Here is a 21,985-nt window from a genome sequence, read left to right as displayed (position 1 = left end):
GAATGGTTAATCATGGATTTTGCTTGGCAGATTGGTTCAGTCAGGATATTCTATATAGATACCAGAGAAAGACTGCAGATGGAGTAACCCAGAGCAAAGAGAAATGGTAGGGCTTCAACCCAAAATATTAACCATCCCTCTGCCTCCACAGATACTGCCTTATCTGCTGAGTTCTTCCAGTGGTACGATATGCTCAAAACTTCTTTTTTTTCTGTAGACTTACTGTGTTCGAGATTCTACCAAGCAGCGAGGCATTTTATGGATATTAATGAAAAGGAAATTGGCTTCCATCTGGAAGCAATCAGAGGTTGAAGGCCTGCTCCTGCATTAAAGTGTCGGCCCTACCTGGACTATTCCTGAGGAGAGCAGCGGTGAAGATGTGTCCAAGTTCACACTTTGAAAAATTAGCTTGTTTTCTTTGGTAGAGGCTGATACATGACAGACGTTTAAGGGACTCTTAGATATCCACATGGATGTAAGAAAAGTGGAGGGGTTTGTAGGAGGGAAAGGTTAGGTTAATCTTGGAGCAGGTTAAGGGACAGCACAACATCATGGCCAAAGGGCCTGTATTGAAATGTTTTAAGGTAGAAGATAGGAGGTCAACAGTGGATCAACATACTTCCCTGGAAATTGGATCATGTAGTTTATTTTCTACGCTGCAGGGGGTGGTGGAAGAATCTGATACAATAAGGACGTTGAACAGACTCTTAGATATGTACATAGATGAAAGAGAAGTGGAGGGTTTTGGGCTGTGTCAGAGAGAAAGATTAGATTGATTGTGGAGTAGGTTAAAAGCACAGCACCACACTGTGGGCCAAAAGGCCTGTACCGTACAGTTCTATATGTCCTATGTTCTTTACCTCTTTGTGTGTGTGGTGGGTGGTACCATTTCCTGACAGAAGTGCATGGTGCACCAGCATTCCCGTGCCCAGATTCCTCACTCTCCCACCAGTACTACACAGGTTTTTCCATTGACTCTTCCAGCTCCAACAGCAAATTGCACTATCTGAGAGCCAAGCCGCCTTTAGCAATCCCACTCATTTCACATGCAAATTTCCGAACAAGATTCAGGATTCCTGATATCAACACATGCACTGGATTTTGAGAATGCTAGAGGATCATTTATTCCCTTGGTGTTAAATAAAACTGGTGTGGATTCACCCACAGTATGGCACAAGGAAAGGTTTCCAGACCATTGTCCTCACAAACTACCTCCATTTCCTGAGGAGGCTGAAGACAGTTCGACTTTGCACATCCATACTCACATCATTCTATAGATAGGCAGTAGAGAGCATCCTAACAAACTGCATCGCTGCTTGGTACGGAAGCTACAATGTGGCAGACAGAAAGGCTCTCCAATGGGTATTCAAAACTGCCCAACGCATCCCTGGTGCCAGCCTACCTGCCATCAAGGACAGGTACACAGAGAGATACTGGACAGGGGCAGTAACATCATGAAGGCTCCCACCCACCCTGCTCATGGACTTTTTATCTCACTTCCATCAAAGAAATGGTTGTGTAGCATCCATGCTAGAACCACCAGACTCAAGAAGTTCCTTTCCCCAAGCAGTAAGACTGGTCAACACCTCCACCCACTAACTCACTCTTCCATACCCCCAGCCACCACTACTTTATCATTTCCTGTCAGTCACGGTAAGTACAAACACTCCTGTGTCTGGTCTCATTTTATGGACATATAATTAATCTATGTATATAAGCTATCTCATGGATTTATACTTACTGTGTTTTTGGTATTATTATTCTGTTGTTTATATTTTCTGCTGCATCAGATCCAAAGGAAACAAGTGTTTCCTTTACACTTATGTACAGGGAATGATATTAAACAATTTTGAAATACCATCAAACAACACACACAAAATGCTGGAGGAACTCAGCAGGCCAGGCAGCATCTATGGAAAAGAGTAAACAGTCGACATTTAGGGCCCAGACCCTTCATCAGGACTGCAAAGGAAGGGGGAAGTTGCCTGAGTAAAACGATAGGGGGGAGGACAAGGAGGATAGCTAGCACGTGATAGGTGAAGCCAGGTGGGTGGGAAAGGTAAAGGGTTGTAGAAGAAGGAATCTGAAGGCAAAGGAGAGTGGACCATAGGAGAAAGAGAAGGAGAAAAGGACCCAGGGGGAAGTGGCTGGCAAGCGAGGAGGTAAGAGGCCAGCATGGGAAATAGAAGAAGAGGGGAGGGGGGATTTTTTTTTAACTGGAAGGAGAAATTGATATTCATGCCATTAGGACAGAGGCTATCCAGACAGAATATAAGGTGTTACTCCTCCACCCTGAGGGTGGCCTCATCTTGGCACAAGAGGCAGCCAAGGACCCACATATCAGAATGGGAATAGGAAACAGAATTAAAATGTTTGGCCACTGGGAAATTCTGCTTTTGGTGAAGTACTGCAACCATTTATTCTACTCGTTGCTCACTGCCACATTCTGAACTGCCCGGACGAACATCTCTACTGCCAATCACATGAACAATCTTTGATCAGAAACACAGCTTCACCTTCTATGGATGCTGCCTGACCTGCTGAGGTTTTCCAGCACTTTCTGTTTTTGTTTCCTATTTTCAGCATCTGCGACTTTGTTTTAACTTACTTTTCACCAAAACAATTCACCATATGTCTCCAATGTACGTAGAGGTATGGGCTGTGGATTTACATGGATGGATTGAGGTAAGGCAGACACACTTGGCTAACTGTTCATTACAACATGAAATGTTTTAATGTGAACCACATTGTCAGTGTGTAATGTAAAGACATTAAACAACTGTAGTTAATTCTTAAGGCATGACTTACGATTGGCCCTGGTGGTCCACGTGGACCAATTGGTCCGTCTTTACCTGGGAAGCCCTAAGGAATAGAAATATATATAATTTGAATAATACCAAAATAAGATCTTTCACCATTTTAGCATCAAGTACCCACTAAAAGTAGAGTCACAGGGAATTACAGCACAGAAACAGGTCCTTTGGCTCATTTAGTCCATGCCAAACTGTTTTTCTGCCTAACTCATCAACCCGCTCTTGGAGAATCACCCTCCATCCACTTCCCATCCATGTACTTATCCAAGTTTCTCTTAAATTTAGCAATGAAACCCAGATCCACAACTTCTGCTGGTGGCTCGGTCCACATACGCACCACCCTCTGAGTGAAGAAGTTGCCCCTAAAAATTACACCCTTCACCCTTAACCCATGATCTCTAGTTCTCCTTTCACCCAACCTCAGCAGAAAAAGCCTGCTTATATTTACTCTATCTACAACCCTCATAATCCTGTATTTAGTAAAGGCACAAAAATTTATTTTTTTGGTGAAATTGGATATACATTAAAAAGAACCACGATTTTTTTGAAGAATTGTATTGGATCTTATAGCTACTTGTCTTATTACCCAAGACAAAGGAAAGGGATAGACTTAGGCAGACAGGGTCAGTTAGCAGGTGGACACATACTTAGATAGGTTTAGTAAATCTATTACTTCAGTGGGAACTACGAAGGCCACCTGTAGATTGCTGACATAGAGATCCAATCAAAATCAGAGCAACAACACTTCTTCATGATGCTGAGATACATCCTAGGATGTGTTGGGATACAACTTCAGTGATGCAACCTTGGGTCATTGGGGGTTTAGGGTCTTTCACCATCAGAAACCATCGCCCATGCGACTCAGCCATGGTTGATCAGACCCTGGCATGTGTCCCAGCAGCACTGATCCACGGGTAACACTTCTTGATCCATGGCCGTCTGGAGGCTCACTCAGCAGCTCTGTAATGGTCCTGACACTCTTTTCTTTGCAGCCTCCGTAGTACTAGGGAGAGAGTAGGTTCTGCACAGCCAGCAGCTAGCAAAAACTCCACACTCCACCTCTCGATAGAGTGGACATGGAGCAGATACTTCCTATTGTGGGGGAGTCTATGACCAGAGGATATAGCCTCAGAGTAGAGGGGCATCCTTTTAGAACAGAGATGAGGAGGAATTTCTTTAACAATATGAATCTGTGGAATTCATTGCTGCAGGCAGCTTTGGAGGCCAAGATATTTGGGTGCATTTAAGGCAGAGGTTGATAGATTCTTGATTACTCGGGGCATGAAGGGATACGGGGAGAAGGCAGGAGACTGGGGCTGAGAGGAATAATGGATCAGCCATGATGAAATGGCAGAGCTGATTCAATGGGCCGAATGGCCTAATTCAGCTCCTGTATCTAATGGTCTGATGGTCTATAGGCCCGCACTGTCCCCTCCACCCCATCATAGCTTGTTCTTGAAGCCAAATGGCCCCATTCAAAAGCAACTCCTTTAGTCCCTCTTCTTCCCAGCCTCCCTTGATTGATGCCTAGAAACTAGCATTGAAGTGATTAAGCTTTCCATCATTAATACCATTCAGATCTACTTTGACCAGAAGTTCAGATGTGTTGGAAGCACCTAGGATGTTGGCAGTAATGTGCAGATGCAGAAACGATGCAGGAGCAAATAAAGAAATCTGAGACCCTTATTTGCCTCATGGCTGTCTCTTCTTTCCTGGTCAGTGCCTCTTACACTTATCAATTGGATTAAATCCTGGAGAAAATCTGAGCACTCCCATTATGTAATGACTTCAACAAATAATCTGGAACAGCGAGTTAACATTCGGAGTGTTTTTAATGAACTGCAGAGGTACGTACCCGTGGGCCGTCTGATCCTGGTGTACCTGCTGGGCCGGACCGGCCAGTTAATCCCTATTAACAAACAAATGCTTCAATCAATCTTTGCCAGTAAAGTAAACCCTAATTTTTTTTAAAAAGTAGTTCCTGTACTCCCTATTATTCATCTGATATAAAGCATAAGACTATAGAAGTAATACAGTGCATTATACCTTCCTTCTTCAACACTGACACCACCTTTTCTCACAAACTGAATGCCTGAGGATATGGTCCCTTTGTATTGTTCCACCTCCAACCTTCACAGGTGTACAGTGAGTGGTCAATAAACTTATTTAAAATATTCTAGTGCTCTCTATGTTGTGTACAATGCATTTCAAGCTGTTTCATGAACTCAGCTTTGCAATGGATTGTAATATGTTAGGGGATGTGTGGATGTAAGAGTTCAGCAATAACTTAGACTGTGGCTGTTGAGCAATACTGAACTATTGCACCCGCTAGGCCGTACAGAAGTTCTTAACTTGAAATAACTTCATGCAAAGATTACTAAGTACTTCTATTTTGTCAGTGGTCCTGTGTTACAGGCTCACCAGCTTTTGCATAATTAGGACCAAATGAAGGAGAGATAGAAAATACTCACTGGTCGTCCTGCCAACCCTGGTTCACCTGCGTCTCCTTTCATTCCAGGACGTCCCTGTTACAGATAGAAAATCACATCAGTAAGAAAAACAAAATCGCCCTGAATTGGTCCTTGCAGTCACTGTGTTCCCACTAGTAAACACTATAGGAAGGGGTTTGATAGAATTAACAAGGATGAGATTCACCCAATCAAATCTGTCCCTTCATTCAGTTTGACCATGGCTGGTCTCTATCTACAATCCGTTTATTTGACTTGCCTTTAAACCTCTTACTAAGATTACAATTCTCATCATGAAAGTTTAGTACAACACTGCTCAAGCAACTCAGCACATCTCAGGAATCAGCCTCCCCTCAACGGACTCTGCCTACACTTGTCACTGCCTCAGTGAAGCAGCCAGCATGATCAAAGACCCCACCCACCTAGGACGCTCTCTCTTCTCCCGTCTCCCATCGGGCAGAAGATACAAAAACCCGAAAGCACGTACCATCAGGCTCAAGGGCAGATTCAATCCCACTGTTATCATTCTCTTAAACAGACCTCTTCTACAATAAGATGTACTCTTTGGTTCACAATCTACCTCATTATAATCTTGCACCTTATTGTCTAGCTGCACTGCACTTTCTCTGTAACACGTCATTCTGTATTGTTTTTGTTTAACCTTGTTCTGCCTCGAAGGACTGTGTAATGATCTGATCTGTATGAACACTATGCAAGACAAACTTTTCACTCTATCTCAGTACATATGACAATAATAAACCAATTCCAATACCAATACCAATCCCAAATGTTTCAGTATTGTCACTAGTTTTTGGAGATAAGAGCTCTGAATTGCCTTATTGTTTCCAGAATTGCTTCTAAAATTGCTTCCAAATGCCTTATGCGAATTTTAATATTCTGTATCCTGCCTTGGGATTTTATCATCAGAAAAAAATAATTCAATTTAATAAAGGCTACATAATAAGTTTTGTTTAGTTGCTAATCATGCAGTCAGTCAATATATTATCTACTATCATTCTGTCATATCCTTTTGAAACATCTGGCAATGGTTTACAAACTTAAAGACACTTTCCAAATGCGAGTTTGCTGCTTCTATTTACATAATGGTTTAAACTATGATCATATTTACAGTTTGAGTGCTGCTTCCCCCGCCATCAAATTTCTGAACAGACAATGAACCCATGAACGCTACCTTGGTATTTGTCTCCCTCCCTTTTTGCACAGCTTAAGTATTTTACTTTTCTTTTTTTTTGATATAAGCTTCTTAATGTATTTTTTTTATTATTCTATATTGCAATGTACTGCTGCTACAAAGCAACAAATTTCATGACATCGAGTATGCCAATGATATTAAACCTGATTCTGCCTTGCTTTACAAGAGACATTGAAAAGTACAGCTTTTGTTGTAAAATGCTATGTCAACATTTTAACCTACTCTAAGATCTTCCCTCCTACATAACCCTCCATTTTTCTATCATCCATGTGCCTAAGAGTCTCTCCAATGTCCCTAATGTACCTGCCTCGAACACCAGCTCAGCAGCAGGTGCCACCACTTTCTGTGTGAAGAACTTAATGATTGAAGAAATTCCTCCTCATGTTCCCCTTAAATATTTCACCTTTCACGCTTAACCTCTGGCTTCTAGTTCTAGTCTCACCCATTCGTAGTGGAAAAAGCCTGCTTGCATTTACCCGAGCTATGCGCACGTAATTTTGTATACAATCTCCCCTCATTCTCCTATGCTCCAGAGAATAACGTCCTAACCTACTCAACTTTTCCCAAAAAATCAAGTCCTCAAGATCCAACAACATCCTTGTAAATTTTCTCTCTACAGTTTCAGTCTTATTGATTCACTATCTTTCCTGGAGCTAGGTGACCAGAACTCCACACAGTACTCCAAATTCGGCCTTACCAATATCTTCAACATTAACACCCCAACTCCTGTACTCAATATTTCGAATTGTAGAGGAGACTAAAATAATCCGTTCTATAAAGTTGAAAGTTCAAAGTAAATTTATTATGAAAAGTACTTGCTGTATATGTCACCATTTACTTCCCTGAGATTTGCTTTCAGGTGGTCACTCAAAGATTCAAAGTACATTTCTTATCAAATGCATGCAGTGTACAACCCTGAGATTCCCCTGCCCGCAGACAGCCATCAAACAAAGTACTACCATGGAGCCCGTCCAAAGAAAACATCAAACATCCAATGAGCAAAATATAGATCAAGTTGCACATTTATAGTAAATACAAAGAAACATAATAGAATCAATGAAAAACTGCACATAGCAAAGACAGACAAGCAACCAATGTGCAAAAGGCAAACTGTACAAATAAAAATACAAACAAAATAATAATATAAATAACTGATATGTAAATATTGAGAATGTGTTGTAGAGTCCTTTAAAGTGAGTCCATACTGAAGGTTGTGGGAAGAGTACTTTAAAATAAATGGTGGAGGCCATAACGTTTTGAACATACTTGTTATGATTTCTCAGATAAAAAGCTTCTCTGCTTGTGAATGCACTATTCCCTTTATTCTATTCTTGCCTGTTCAAATGGCCTCATACGGTAACATCCCAAAGTTGGTATAAAGACAAATCTGTTCCAGATTGTTAGAAATGATTCTGTTTAAAGAGAAGGAGGGTTGATAATGCTGGGGTAAAGATAAGTATTACGACCTTTAAAAATAATGTTGTATATCAAATTTCTTAAGATTGATTTCAGGACTGCTTGCATCACCGTCTGGTATGGAGGGAGGGGCCACTGCACAGGTCGGGAAAAGATGCAGAAAGCTGTACACTCAGTCGGCTCCATCACTGCACGAGCCTCCCCAACATCCAGGACATCTTCAAAAGGCAATGTCTCAAAAAGGCAACATCCATCATTAAGGAACCCCACTGGCCGGAAGATGCCCTTTTCTCATTGCTACCATCAAGGAAGAGGTGCAGAAGCCTGAAGGTACACACTCAATACTTTAGGAACAGCTTCTTCTGAGTGGACAATGAACCCATGTACACTACCTCACTATTTTTCCTCTGTTTTAGCAGCACTTATTTAACTTAATTTTTACACACACATATTTACTTGTATTTATTTATTTATTACTGTAACTTATAGTGCTCATTATTATGCATTGCAATGTATTTCTGCTGCAAAACAGATTTCATGACATATACCAGTGATATTGAGCCTGATTCTAGTTAACATGTATGGTCACTTTAGGCAAGCCAGTCAGTCTCTACCTAACTTATTATTGCTACACTTGTGAGAAGTTAGCAATCAGAATAAGCCGCTCTGATCTTTGAGATTAGCTTGTTGGCTTGGCTCACTTGTGTCTTTCATTGCCAACAGATCTTGTCTCACTAAAGCCTCAAAGCCCATGGAGCAGAGCCATGGATGAAGTAGCAGATTGTTGAAAGATTAACTGAAGCTCTGGGGTAAATTAGTCAAGACTCAGCCAAGCTCTACCTTACAAAGTTGCTAAAAAGCCAAAGGCAGCAGAACATTTTCTTCTGCAGGGGATGGAGCGAAGACTTGACATACTGTAAAATCCACCCTGAAGTCAATCTTTCTTTTAAAATTTATTTGCAACTCACTACATTCAAGGTACATAGGGAAAGGTTGACTAGGTTAAGAGTGACACAAGAAATTCTGTAGATGCTGGAAATCCAGAGGAACACACACAGAATGCTGAAGGAACGCAGCAGGCCAGGCAGCATCTATGGAAAAGAGTGAACAGTTGACATTTTGGGTTGAGACCCTTCATCAGGACTGGAAAGAAAGGATGAGGAGGAAGGTGGGGGGGAGGGGTGGAAGAAGAACAAGGTGGCAGGTAATAGGTGAAACTGGAAGGAGTGACGTAGAGGTGGGAGGTTGATTGGTGAAAGAGATAAAGGGCTGGAGAAGGAGGAATCTGATAGGCAAGGGTAGAAGACCATGGAAGAAAGGGACAGGGAGGAGCACCAGAGGGAGATGAGGGTAGGACTGTATTCCCTGGAGGTATACGGAATGAAGGGAGATTTGACAGATGGAAACACCAATGCCCTTGAATGGAAAACTCTTACAAATTTGTGGACATGGTCCAATCCATTGCAGGTAAATCCCTCCCCACCACTGAGCACATCTACATGAAGCATTGTTGCAGGAAAGCAGATCATCAGAAATCCCCACCACCCAGGACATGCTCTCTTCTCGCTGCTGCCATCAGGAAGAAGGTACAGGAACCTCAGAACTCAGAGCACCAGGTCCAGAAACAGTTATTACTCCTATACCATCAAGCTCTTAAACCAAAGGGGATATAGTCACTCAATTTCACTTGCCCCATCATTGAAAGTTTTCCAGAAACAATGGACTCACTTTCAAGGACTCTTCATCTCACATCCTCAATATTTATCACTTATCTATCTATCTATTTATTTATGTATTTATTATTTATTTATTTTTGTATTTGCACAATTTTTTGAATTTTGCACACTGGTTGAACACCCAGGTTGGTGCGGTCTTTCATTGATTCTATTATGGTTATTATTCCATTGTGGATTTATTGCGTAAGCCCACATGACAATGACTTTCAGGGTTGTATCTGGTGACATATATGTAATTTGATAATAAATTTACTTTGAACTTTGAGCTATCTTAGTTTGGCTGGTGGCATCATGCCAGCTGCTGGTTGGGGAAATCCCCTTTTAAGTCAGGTGGACTTCAGAGGAATCAAACTTCTTTGGCAACTCCAGTGCAAGTACAGAGTATCTTCTCCTCGGCCATCAGATTTCCAAACGGTCCATGTACACCACTGCACTATTTTGCTCTCTTTTTGCACAACCTTATACATACATACACACACACACACACACACATACATATATATATATATATATATACACACACACACACACACACACATACACATATATATTATACACACACACACACACACACACACACACATACATACCCACACACACACACATATATAATTGTAGGAAGGATTTCTACAGAATAGGGCTTTTCTCTTTGGAGCAGAGGAGGATGAAAGATATCTTGATAGAGTTTGCAGGACAATAAGAGAATAAGATCCATGGATTGAGTCGACAGCCAGAGACTTTTATCCAGGGTGGAAATGGCTAACAGAAGGGGGTCATAATCTTAAGGAGAGTGGAGGGAAGCACAGGGGGACGTCAGCAGCAAGTTCATTGTACAGAGTGGTGGGTGTGTCGAACACCTTGTCAGGGTGGTGTTAGAGGCAAATATATTAGCGGCATTTCGGCACATGGTTGATAGAAAAATGGAGGACTATGTAGCGGGGAATGGTTAGATTGACGTTAGAGTTCATTAAAAGTTCTCAAAGCATTGTGGATTGAAGGGTCTATTCTGTGCTGTACTGTATTCTTTGTAGCTTACAGTAACACAATACATTTCACATAATATTCAAGATTCGAAACTGTTTAATGTCATTTCCAGTACACCAGTGTAAAGGAGAATGAAATAACTGTTACTCTGGATCCAAAGCAGAACAGAAAAAAACATAATAAGGTAAAGAACAGAATAATAAAAAGACAGAATAAATATAAATACATAAGGTAGCTTCTATATGTAGACTAATTGTATGTCCACAAACTGAATGCAGGCACAGGAGTGTGTATATAAGGTGAGGGGCAGGAAATGATAAAGTAGTGGTGGTTGGGGTGTGGAGGGGTGGGTTAGTGAATGGGGATGTTAATCAGCCTCATTGCTTGGGGGAAGTAACTATTTTTGAATCGGGTAGCCCTGGTGTAGATACTACTCAGCTGCTTCTCTGATGGGAATGGAACAAGCTGTCCATGGGCAGGGTGGGTGGGATCCTTTATGATGTTACTGGCTTTTTTCTGGCACTGTTCTGTATATACTGTAGATCTTTGATGGTAGATAGGCTAGTTCTGATTCTGAATGCCCCTGTGTATGGTTGTAATTCTTCACTCGTTAGTCACCATGTAAATGAACTAATCCAAAATTGAAATTGTGGTCTTCACAAGTCACACGATAAGTCCACGATTTTCATTCCAAATTTATATTTTATCAACATTTTATCACAGAAAAATGTGCAGTCACACATTTGAATTTCTGGACAATATTTCAATTTGAACATTTGCGACATCAACAAAGATTGTAATATCTTTCCAAGGCTGGTGAGTTTTGAAAGCAAACTCTATTACAAGTAATGGCATTGATACAATAATGCAGATTTAATCAGTTTACAACATTATAAGCTGCCAAAAATCTCTAAATGAGGTGGGAATAGGAAAGAAGACTTACTGGTTCTCCTGGGAGTGACAGTCCATTAGGACCCTGAGGACCTGGCAGCCCTTGTGGACCTGGAGGGCCTGGCTCACCACGAGGACCTAATGGACCCTGTGGAAAGATAGACAAGAATTTTATTATTTTTGAATTCTGAATGGCAAACAAAAATAAATCTGTTGTTGTTATTGCAGCCATCTGTATCCATTACATAATTGCATAAATTGATCCAAAGCAAACAGGCATAAATTTCACCCAGCTATCCATCAGGCGCATAGAAATTCTAATGGCTCAGGAGGAAAATATGTCAATCAATGCAGAACAGAACCAGCTAACCAGAATCAATCCATGATCTGTGTTGAGTTCACTGATTGGCTTATATTGTTGGAAAATGCATAAAGAAACTCAGGAGCATCAATTTTCTGGGGGTACACGTCACAGATGATTTCACCTGGTCCCTCAATGCCACTTCTTTAGTCAAGAAAGCCCAGCAGCATCTCCCTCCACTTCCTGAGTAGATTGAGGCTCCAACACCCTCCCCAACCAATCTTTACAGGAGCACCATAGAGCTGCAGCTGCATCACCACTTGGCATGGGAATTCAAGACATCTAAGTGCAAGACTCTACTAAGGATTGCAAGGACTGCAGGGTCTCTCTTCCACCCTTCCGAGATATTTATCAGTAGTGCAGCATACACAGGGTCCTTAGCATTGTCAAGTATCCCTTCCCACCCATCCAACAATCTCTTTGACCCCCTACCGCCAGGTAGGAGGTACCGTAGCATTAGAACAAAACTATTAAGATGGGAAATAGCTTCTTCCCCAGTCTGTGAGACTACTGAACTCCCTGCCACATCAGGTATGAAGCACCAGACTACTGTATACATTTTGACTTGCGTCACAAATGCACCTTATGCTATTTGTCAATCTTCCACAATATCATTTTTTGTTAGTTTATTCATGGTAATATAATTTTAAATGTTGTGTGCGATGTTTATATGTACTGTGTTGTTCACCATGGCCCAGAAGAATGTTATCTCATTCAGTGGTATTCATGTGGACAGTTGAATGACAATAAACTTGAACTTGTTCTACTACAAGCAAACAGTTGTTTTGTTTTCATGACTTAATTAGGGAATAAATATCAGCCAAGCCACCAAAGGGAATAGCTGGCTTTCCTTTGGACAGCATTGTGAAATCTCTTACATCTCACTGAGAGAGATTCAGATTTATTTATTACACATAAGACCATAAGATATTGAAGCAGAATCAGGCCATTCAGCCCATCGAGTCTACTCCGCCATTTCATCATGGCTCACACATTTCCCTCTCAACCTCATTCTCCTACCTTTTCCCCATAACATTTCATGCCCTCTGCTTTTTATCTACCTTTGCTTTAAATATACCCAATGTCTTGCCCTCCACAGCTGCCTGTGGCAACGAATTCCGCAGATTCGCCAGCTTCCGACCAAGGAAATTCCTCCTCATCTCTGTTTTAAATGGACGCCTCTCTATTTTACAGCTGTGCCCTCTGGTCCAAGACTCTTTGACCCAAGGAAACATCCTCTGACTAGCCTTTCAACATTCAAGAGGTTTCAATGAGATCCCCCCTCAGTACATTGAAACTTACAGTGAAATGTGTCTGTGTGAACAACCAAGGATGTGATCGGGGCAGCCCGAAAGTGTCAGTACGCAATCCGGTGCCAACGTAGCACACCAAAATGCTCGGCAGAACAACACGGAGCACAACAACAGCAAAACAAGACCCATTCCTCCCTCCCACCACCTAAATATGCACGCACATACGCAGAGCTCCAAACCCCAGGACAGCTGTATTCAGCCTCCAGCCTCCAGTGAAGACAGCAGCCTTAGATTGGCCTAATGCCTCAACCAATGATCTAATTAGTGGCACTTCCAGCAGCGTGGTATTAATTTGTTCTTCTGTTCTCCCGATGATGTCAAGAGAAACCGATGATGAACTTCCACTTTCTCCCAGGGCAGAAATGGTTAACACAAGGGGCATAATTTTAGGGTGATTGGAGGAAAGTGTCCGGTGGATATCAGAGTTAAGTACTTTTTACACAGAGTGGTGGGTGTGCGGAACACCCTGCAGGGGGTGCTGGTAGAGGTAGAGACATTTAAGTAACTCTTAGACTGGCATATGCATGATATAAAATGGAGGGCTATGTAGGAGGGAAGGGTTATATTGCTCGTGAAGTAGGCTATAATGTTGGCACAACATCTTGGGCCAAAGGGCCAGTACTGTTCTACACTCAGGAGCCACTTTATTAGGTATATCTCTACACCTGCTCGTTAATGCAAATATTTAATCAGCCAATCATGTGGCAGCATCTCAATGAATAAAAGCACGCAGGCATGGTCAAGAGGTTCAGTTATTGTTCAGACAAAACATCAGAATGGGGAAGAAATGTGATCCAAGTGACTTTGATCATGGATGGAATGATTGTTGGTGCCAGATGGGGTGGTCTGAGTATTTAAGGAACTGCTGATCTCCTGGGATTTGCACACACAACAGTCTCTAGAGTTTAGAGAGAATGGTGTGAGAAATGAAAATCATCCCGTAAGCAGCAGTTCTGTGGGTAAAAATGCCCTGTTAACCAGAGAGGTCAGGAAAATGGCCAGAGTGGTTCAAGCTGACAGGAAGACAACAGTAACTCAGATAACCACGTATTATAGCAGTGGTGTGCCGAAAAGCATCTCTGAACACACGGCACGTTAAGCCTTGAAGTGGATGGGCTACAACAGCAGAAGTCCATGAACATATGTCCAATGGCCCCTTTATTAGGTTTAGGAGTATTCTAATAAAGTGGCTACTGAGTGTAATTTGTGATTTGGTCTTCACTGCCTTCTGTGGTAGAGAGTTCAAAGGGTTCACCATATTCTGGGTGAAGACATTTCTCCTGATCTTAGTTCTAGGTTCAATGACTGGGGAAGATAGCCGCCTTAACCGCAGATTACACTCCATGGATCATGTAAAAAAATATGTTGCTTATTAACTTATTCCTGATTGCTGGTGCTAATCATGGAATTATATAATTCCTTGGCATCACAAGTAGATAGGGTCATCAAGAGAGCTTTTGGAACACTGGCCTTCATAAATCAATGTACTGAGTACAGAAGTTGGGATATTATGCTGAAGTTGTATAAGACATTGGCGAGGCCTAATTTGCAGTACTGTGTCCAGTTCTGGTCGGCTAGCTACAGGAAAAATATCAATCAGGTTGAAAGAGTATTGAGAAAATTTACAAGGATATTGCCAGGACTTGAGGATATGAGTAATAGGAAACTGTTAGGAACTTATTCCTTGGAGCATAGGAGAATGAGGGGAGGTTTGACAGAGGTATACAAAAATATGAGGGGTATAAATAGGGAAAATGCATGCTTTTCCCACTGAAAAGTTGGATGAGTCTAGAACCAGGGGTTAAGAGTGAAAGGTGAAATGTTTGAGGGAAACATGAGAAGTTCACTCAGAGGATGATGGAAGTGCGGAATGAACTGCCAGCAGAAGTGGTGGACGCAGGTTTGATTTTTAACATTTGAGACAAATTTGGATAAGTATATGGATGGAGGGGGTATGGAGGGCTATGGGGTTGGGGTGAGTCAGTGGGACTAGGTAGAAGAGGAGTTCGGTATGAATTTGATGCCCTATGACAATGACTCTATGGAGTCAATTTTGGACAACACTGAGGCAGGCCCTTCAGCCCATCATGTCAATCTGACCATCACACCTATCTTTTCCAATCCTACTTTCCATCTTTAATTCCACATCCCTCTATGCCCTGATCATGCAAGTACCTGTCTAGATGCCTCTTAAATGTGGTTACTGTTCCTACCTCCACCATGTCTGAAACTTTACACCATTGAATTATGGAGGAAGACTAGAAACCACATCTGCCTCTGTATAACATTAATAGACCTACTGGTTCAGTTCAAGCCCGAGCTTATTGTTGTCTAATTGTTCATATATACAACCAAATGAAACCATGGTGTACCCACACAACATACACCACACACAGTACATAAAACAAAATATTATACCACAAATAGATTAATAAAATATAATTCAAAATGCATGGAGCAAAGTGAACTCATCGGTACAGTGAACAGCTCGCTGTCCTAGTGACGAGTCGTCAGTGGTGACAGGATATTCATTAGACTCACAGCCTGAGGGAGGAAGCTGTCACCGAGTCTGGTAGTCCCTGTCCTGATGCTCGGCTTCTTCCTTCCTGACAGTAGTGGGTCAAAGAGATTGCGGGATAGGTGGTAGAGATCCTCAAAAATGTTTTAGGCTCTTCCTACTAAAATCTGAATCTTGGCTGGGTTGGAATTTGTATTTTTGGTATTCACTCTGCAGGATTTGGCCTTTGCTGACAAGGCTGGTAGTCGCTGGTCATATCTATTCGCAGTTGAGAAGGTGGTGGTATGTCACCCACAACTGAATAGTGTACTCAGCTATATTCAGGAGGCAGGTCGAAGTTAATCATGGCAGTGGATCTGGAGTCACATATAGGACAGATAACATAAGATCCAAAGACACAGGGAGTTAGGTTTAGTAAGTTGTGGGTATGCTTAGTCGGTGCCAAAACACGGCAACACTTGGACATCCTCAGTGGACTCAAAAAGCACACTCTACTGTATATTTCGATGTTTCGATGTACATATGGTCATAGAGTACCACAGCACAGAAACAGGCCCTTCAGTTTGGTCTGTGCCACACTGTTACTCTGCCTCGTCCCATTGACCCACACTTAAACCACGGCCCTCCACACCTCTCCCATACATGCATCTATCCAACTTCTCCTAAATGTTGAAATCAAACCGGCATCCAATACTTTTGCTCATTCCACACTCTCACCACCCTCTGGGTGAAGAAGCTCCCCCTCATGTTCCCCTTTAGCATTTTTCCTTTTACCCTTAACCTATCACCTCTAGATCCAGTCTCACCCAACCTCAGTGAAAAAAAAACTGTTTGCATTTACCCGATCAATGCCCCTCGTTATTTTGTATACCTTCCCCTCATTCTCCTGTGCTCCAGGGAATAAGGTCTTAATCCTACCCAACCTTTCCCTATAACCCGGCAACATCTTTGTAAATTTTTTCTGCTCCCTTACAATCTTATTGCTATCCTTCCTGAGGGTAGCTGATCAAAACTGCACGTGACAAATAAAGCTGGTCTTTAATATTTGTGGAGGATAATGAACCAGATGGGTTCTCACGAAAGCGCCACAGACAGCATCTTCCAACCCAACCAGCTCTAATAGCTCGAAGGATAAGGATAGCCAAAGCCCCCTAGAAGTTGCCTTCCGAGCCATAGAGATATACCATCAGAAATATACCATCATTCCTTCACTGTTACCGGGTCAAGACACTGGAATTCCCTCCCTAACCAAATGTAATCTGTACTCTTTCAATCTGATCGATATCTTTCTTGCAGATTTTACCACTATTTTCTACTAGTATAATTTCTTTTTCATAACTTATCCTATGATTAGTACCATCTACCTGGGATAAATTTCTAGGCAATGTACATAGTTTCTATCCGGTCCAGCAGACAGGGATCTGGATTGGAATCTGCAGTTGGGGCTCCCATCTTCCCCACAATGACTGCAGTGGCCGAAGAAAGCAGATCACCACTACCTTATCAATGGGAACTAGGAATGAGCAATTAAACACTGGCTCAGGCTGTAAAGCCTTCATCCTTTAAAGGAATAATAAGACCATTTGACCGAATGATTGTGTTCTGCCATCCCATCATGGCTGATTTGTTATCCCTCTCACCCCATTTTCCAGCTTTCTCCCCATAACATTTGAACTGCTGACTAATTATGAACCTATCATTCTCTTCTTTAAATATACTCAAAGACATGTCCTTCACAGCTGCCCATGGGAATGAATTCCACAGATTCATCACCCTCTTGCTAAAGAACTTCCTCCTCTTACACTTTTATTTGGAGGCTGTGTCACCTGGTCCTTGACTTCCTCAGTATTGCAAACCTCCTCTCCACATCCACTCCATCTGGGCATTTCATATTTGACACGTTTCATTGAGATCCTCCATCATTTTTCTAAACTCTAGCAAATACAGGCCCAGAGCCATCAAACGCTCCTCATATTTTAATCATCTAATAAAAAATGAGAATCTGTGACATTATGTGGTCATGGTTACTCAAATTAGTGGCTGTTTCCCCAAAATCCAGATTATTGGCTGAAGTTAAATTCACAGCTATCGTAAAGGGATTGGGATTTGCATCTAGATTATTAAACCAAATTCTTAGATTATCAGTGATATCAATCAACCACAGTTACATGGAGCTAGGTGGTAAAGTAATGGTCTGTTGATGCCCAGGGTCAAGATACCAGATGCCTGAATCTGATGTTTTTAATCCCAGGTTGTTTCAGAAGTCAGGAGAGAGGCACAAAACCTGTTGCTTTATAAATGTTTTATTAAGGGCTAATAGAACAAAAAGAATTGGATTAGGGGAATAATGGGATCATCTTTTCTTATACCCCATAGATAAGAGACATTCTGTTCAACTTTTCAGATAAGAGTTAACCAATTAGTTAGCCCCTATTCAAATTTTGCAGCACCAGAGAAGCTCCCAGAATCACACAAAGAACTGTAACCACAAGAGGACACACTGAGCAATTGTGTGTGTGTGTGTGTGTATATATATATATATATATATATATATATATACATATACATACTGTGATACTGTGACCACTAAGGAACATACTAAACAGTTATATGTATATTGGTAGTTATATAAAATACATGCAGGAATAAATTGTTAATCTGCAAAGAAAATAACAATGACGCATTCTAATACAACACAGAAGACTCTTGAGTGCCCTGGAACTAAAGTCAGGCATCATTTGATATCTGAAGCAGAGAGTTGAAAAGAAAGATAGAAGTTTTTTTTTAATACCTACAGGTAATCCATTTAAGCCTCTTTCTCCTCTTGGTCCTTTGCTACCAACTTGACCCTGTCAATGAGAGAAAACATAACAAAATAATTCATCTTTTATTTTTCTCTCTTAGAATCTCTATTAGATTCCCAGTAAAGGGAACACTTGAAATAGTAAGTTTGATATGTTAGATGAAAGTCTATTTCTTTACACAGCAGGACAATTAATAACTGCAGACATACTGTATATCTAAAACTGCTGTATCAATATATTCATTTTATTTAACTATAGAATTATTATGGTTAATACTCTCCCCATTTAAATTTAAGTTAAGTTCAATGCTGTATCTATTTTTCTCTAGAAATTCTTACAAGATATTTCTCGTGATAATTCTGTTGGAAATCTCTCCGCACTCTCTTTGCCCCATGTGCTCTCTCTCTCTCTCTCTCCCCTCTTCCCCCCCCCCTCCACCCCCTCTCTTTGTCTTCCCATGTATCGTCAGGATTACGTGAGATTTTCTGATATGTAAGGAGGACAGGAAATGAACAAATATTTTCTTACAGATGGTCCGGGCGGTCCTGGAGGCCCAATGCTATCTTGAGAACACGTGCAGGCATGAGGAAGGGGCGGGCACTTTGCCTCATCTCGCTGTAAAATAAAATAGACACCATTCAAATATGGTATTAAGCATTGCAAAACAATAAGTTTCACAAAAATAATCAAGTTGATGGTGACCATTTGGTTGTGAAACTTTGAAAATAATTTGGAGTGCAGTATGACTGAAAATAAATAAAGTATTGATGTTCAGGTACGTTCAGATACATTCCTGAGCATTTTCTGATCGTTCTTAATCAGTAGTTTCATTTGCACATGCACTTGTTGACAAAATAAGTGATGATAAACCTCTAATTTAACCATGGCCTAATCACGGGACAATCGACGATGACAAATTAACCTATCAACTGGTACGTCTTTGGACCTTGGGACGAAATACCTTGTGGTCACGGGGAGAACATACAAGATCTTTACAGACAACTCCTTACAGATACATTAAGGACATATGAGATTGACATTCATGTGTCAATCTTCTATGTCCCTAATGCATCTGTTTCTATCACCATCCCGGTAGCGCATGTTACCAGCACCAGAAGAAAATCTTACAGCAACAAAGTGCAGAAGCAGGCCATTCAGCCCATCTAGTCTGTGCTAAACTTTTATTCTGCTTAGTCCTATTGACCCAGACTTGGTCCATAGCCCCTCATAACCCTCCCATTCATATATCTTTCAAAACTTCTCTTCAATGTTGTAATTGAACCCACATCCTTCAATTCTGCTGGCAGCTCTTCCTGCACTTGCACCACCTTCTGAGTTCCCTTAAATATTTCACCTTTCACCCTTAACCTGTGACCTCTAGTTCTAGCTAACAGACCTATAATAGCATAAAATGGACTAAATCCACCAGCAAGATTAACATCCAAGGTCAAAATACTTTCTGATGTAGACCATCATCTCTGAGGAACGGACCACATATCTGAATGCCTGACACCAAACTCACAAAACACGCAGCCCACTCAAAGGTAACCACAAAGTCCCACTGAAAAACTATTATGTCATCACAGGAATTCCTGGCCCAGGACTGCTCATACTGATGTAGAAGTATGCAGGAATTTCTTCACATTGATTTGCATTCTCTTACTGTTTTCCCTTGTACGACCTCAATGCACCATTGTAATGAATTGACCTGTATGCACTGTAGGTGAGACAAATTTTTCACTGAACCTTGGTACAAAGATCAAGTTTAAAAGTCATTCACTTATACACATGAATACAGCTAAACGAAACAGCATTCCTCCAGGGCCATAGGACCATAAGGCCATAAGACATTGGAAGCAGGATTAGGCCATTCAGTCCATCAAGTCTGCTCCACCATTTCATCATGGCTGATTTATTACCCCTGTCAATTCCATTCTCCACGTAATCTTTGCCACCCTGACTAATCAAGAACCTATAAATCTCTGCTTTAAATATACCTAATGACTTGGCCTTCACAGCCATCTGTGGCAATGAATTCCACAGATTCACCACCCTCTGGCTAAAGAAACTCCTCCTCATCTCTGTTCTAAATGGATGTCCCTCCATTCTGGGGTTGTGCCCTCTGATCCTAGATTCACCCACTACAGGAAATATTCTCTCCACATCTGCTCTATCTAGTCCTTTCAATATTCGCTAAGTTTCAGTAAGATATTCCCAATTCTTCTAAACCCCAGTGAGTACAGTGAAAATAATAAGCCAACAGCAGTTTAAGAAGGTACCGGGCATGGGATCATGAGTGAATCAAACAGCCACTTGAAGAAGCGTGCACAATGCTGGACGACACATCAGTTAGCTTCACCCCCGCCCTGCCTGTGGCTAAGCTTGTGGATCCTCCATAATGCTTTAATCACTTACAAAACCACAGAACCAAGTCATCCTTAACCACAATGAAAATACTAAGGTCAACACTATCACAGAACCAACGACAATTATGCCATTGTCAGCTAATTCCTCCTCTAGATTCTATTCAAGATGGCGCCAAGACGGTGGTCTCCATCAACATTGTGCTTCACAATTAGTACACAGGGAAGCTTCCTTATGGGTGTTATAGCTGAGATAGGGGGTGGCTGTGAGGATAAGCTCTCTCTACCTATTAAACGCTCCCAGTGGCATGTAACTTAAATAGCCTCTGACAACCAAGTCCAGCTCCTGGCCTTCGCGAGTGGCTTAGCTACTAAGCCTGGTTGGAACAGTTTCTACTGACAGGAGAAGGGGCAAAGGCAGGTTACTGGCACCTTATAACCAGTTGCTTCAGGCAGATGGGTCTCATCAGCTGTGGTTGGCAGCTCACCTAGGAAATGGAAAACTCTGATCTCAAATCTCTGCTGGCTTGCGGCCAGACACTCCCATGGGGAAAACTTTGGGAATAAACCGGGAGGAAAAGCCCAGAGCTGGAGTCCCTAAGGCACTCCTATGTTGAGTTCAATTCTGACTGGCAACTCCTGTGACGCTGCTACTGCCAGAATGTGCTGGCCTCTGCTGTTCCCTTGGATTCATCAGCCGTGTGGAGAGGGGGAGCCCGCTACATGGGCAACGGCTGGCTCTCCATATCGTACTGCCCTCGCTTCAGGGATGGTTTCAGGGACAGAGAGGGGAATTAGGTATTAGGTTGGGGTTTAGGGACAGGGATGTGGGCGAGTTAGAGATCAGATTAGGATAATGTTGGTCTGTAGAAATCAGAAGTGGCAGCAAGCAACCATGCTTGTATGTTAGCAGCTACTTACCATAGATGGGATGTCACAGCATTTGTCTCTCATGGCCCAACCCAGACTGCAGATGATGTCAAAACTTTGGATCTCAAACTAGAATTTAGAGAGATAAAAATTATTTTTAATGACATCAAACACAGTTGTTATAGCTCTATAAAATGTGTTTATTTATACAAAGTAGATACAGTGCAGAATAACC

General features: G+C 41.7%; 1 protein-coding gene across 3 annotated transcripts in view; it reads right to left on the bottom strand.

Annotated features, from left to right (window-relative positions):
* col12a1a (collagen, type XII, alpha 1a) overlaps positions 1 to 21,985 on the bottom strand; it is a 394,452-nt gene that overhangs the window by 46,569 nt on the left and 325,898 nt on the right. For all 3 annotated transcript variants that reach the window (XM_063055440.1, XM_063055439.1, XM_063055441.1), the window contains 7 exons: positions 21,802 to 21,879; positions 19,046 to 19,132; positions 18,509 to 18,562; positions 11,574 to 11,669; positions 5,285 to 5,338; positions 4,669 to 4,722; positions 2,809 to 2,862 (listed from right to left, as the gene is read on the bottom strand). In XM_063055440.1, the coding sequence (XP_062911510.1) occupies positions 2,809 to 2,862; positions 4,669 to 4,722; positions 5,285 to 5,338; positions 11,574 to 11,669; positions 18,509 to 18,562; positions 19,046 to 19,132; positions 21,802 to 21,879 (477 nt within the window). The remainder of the gene's footprint in view (positions 1 to 2,808; positions 2,863 to 4,668; positions 4,723 to 5,284; positions 5,339 to 11,573; positions 11,670 to 18,508; positions 18,563 to 19,045; positions 19,133 to 21,801; positions 21,880 to 21,985) is intronic.

This window comes from Mobula hypostoma, chromosome 8 (assembly GCF_963921235.1).
Source record: "Mobula hypostoma chromosome 8, sMobHyp1.1, whole genome shotgun sequence".
Taxonomy (NCBI): domain Eukaryota; kingdom Metazoa; phylum Chordata; class Chondrichthyes; order Myliobatiformes; family Myliobatidae; genus Mobula; species Mobula hypostoma.
The sequence above is the reverse complement of the archived record's forward strand: the minus strand, read 5'-3'. Positions and strand labels throughout refer to the sequence as shown.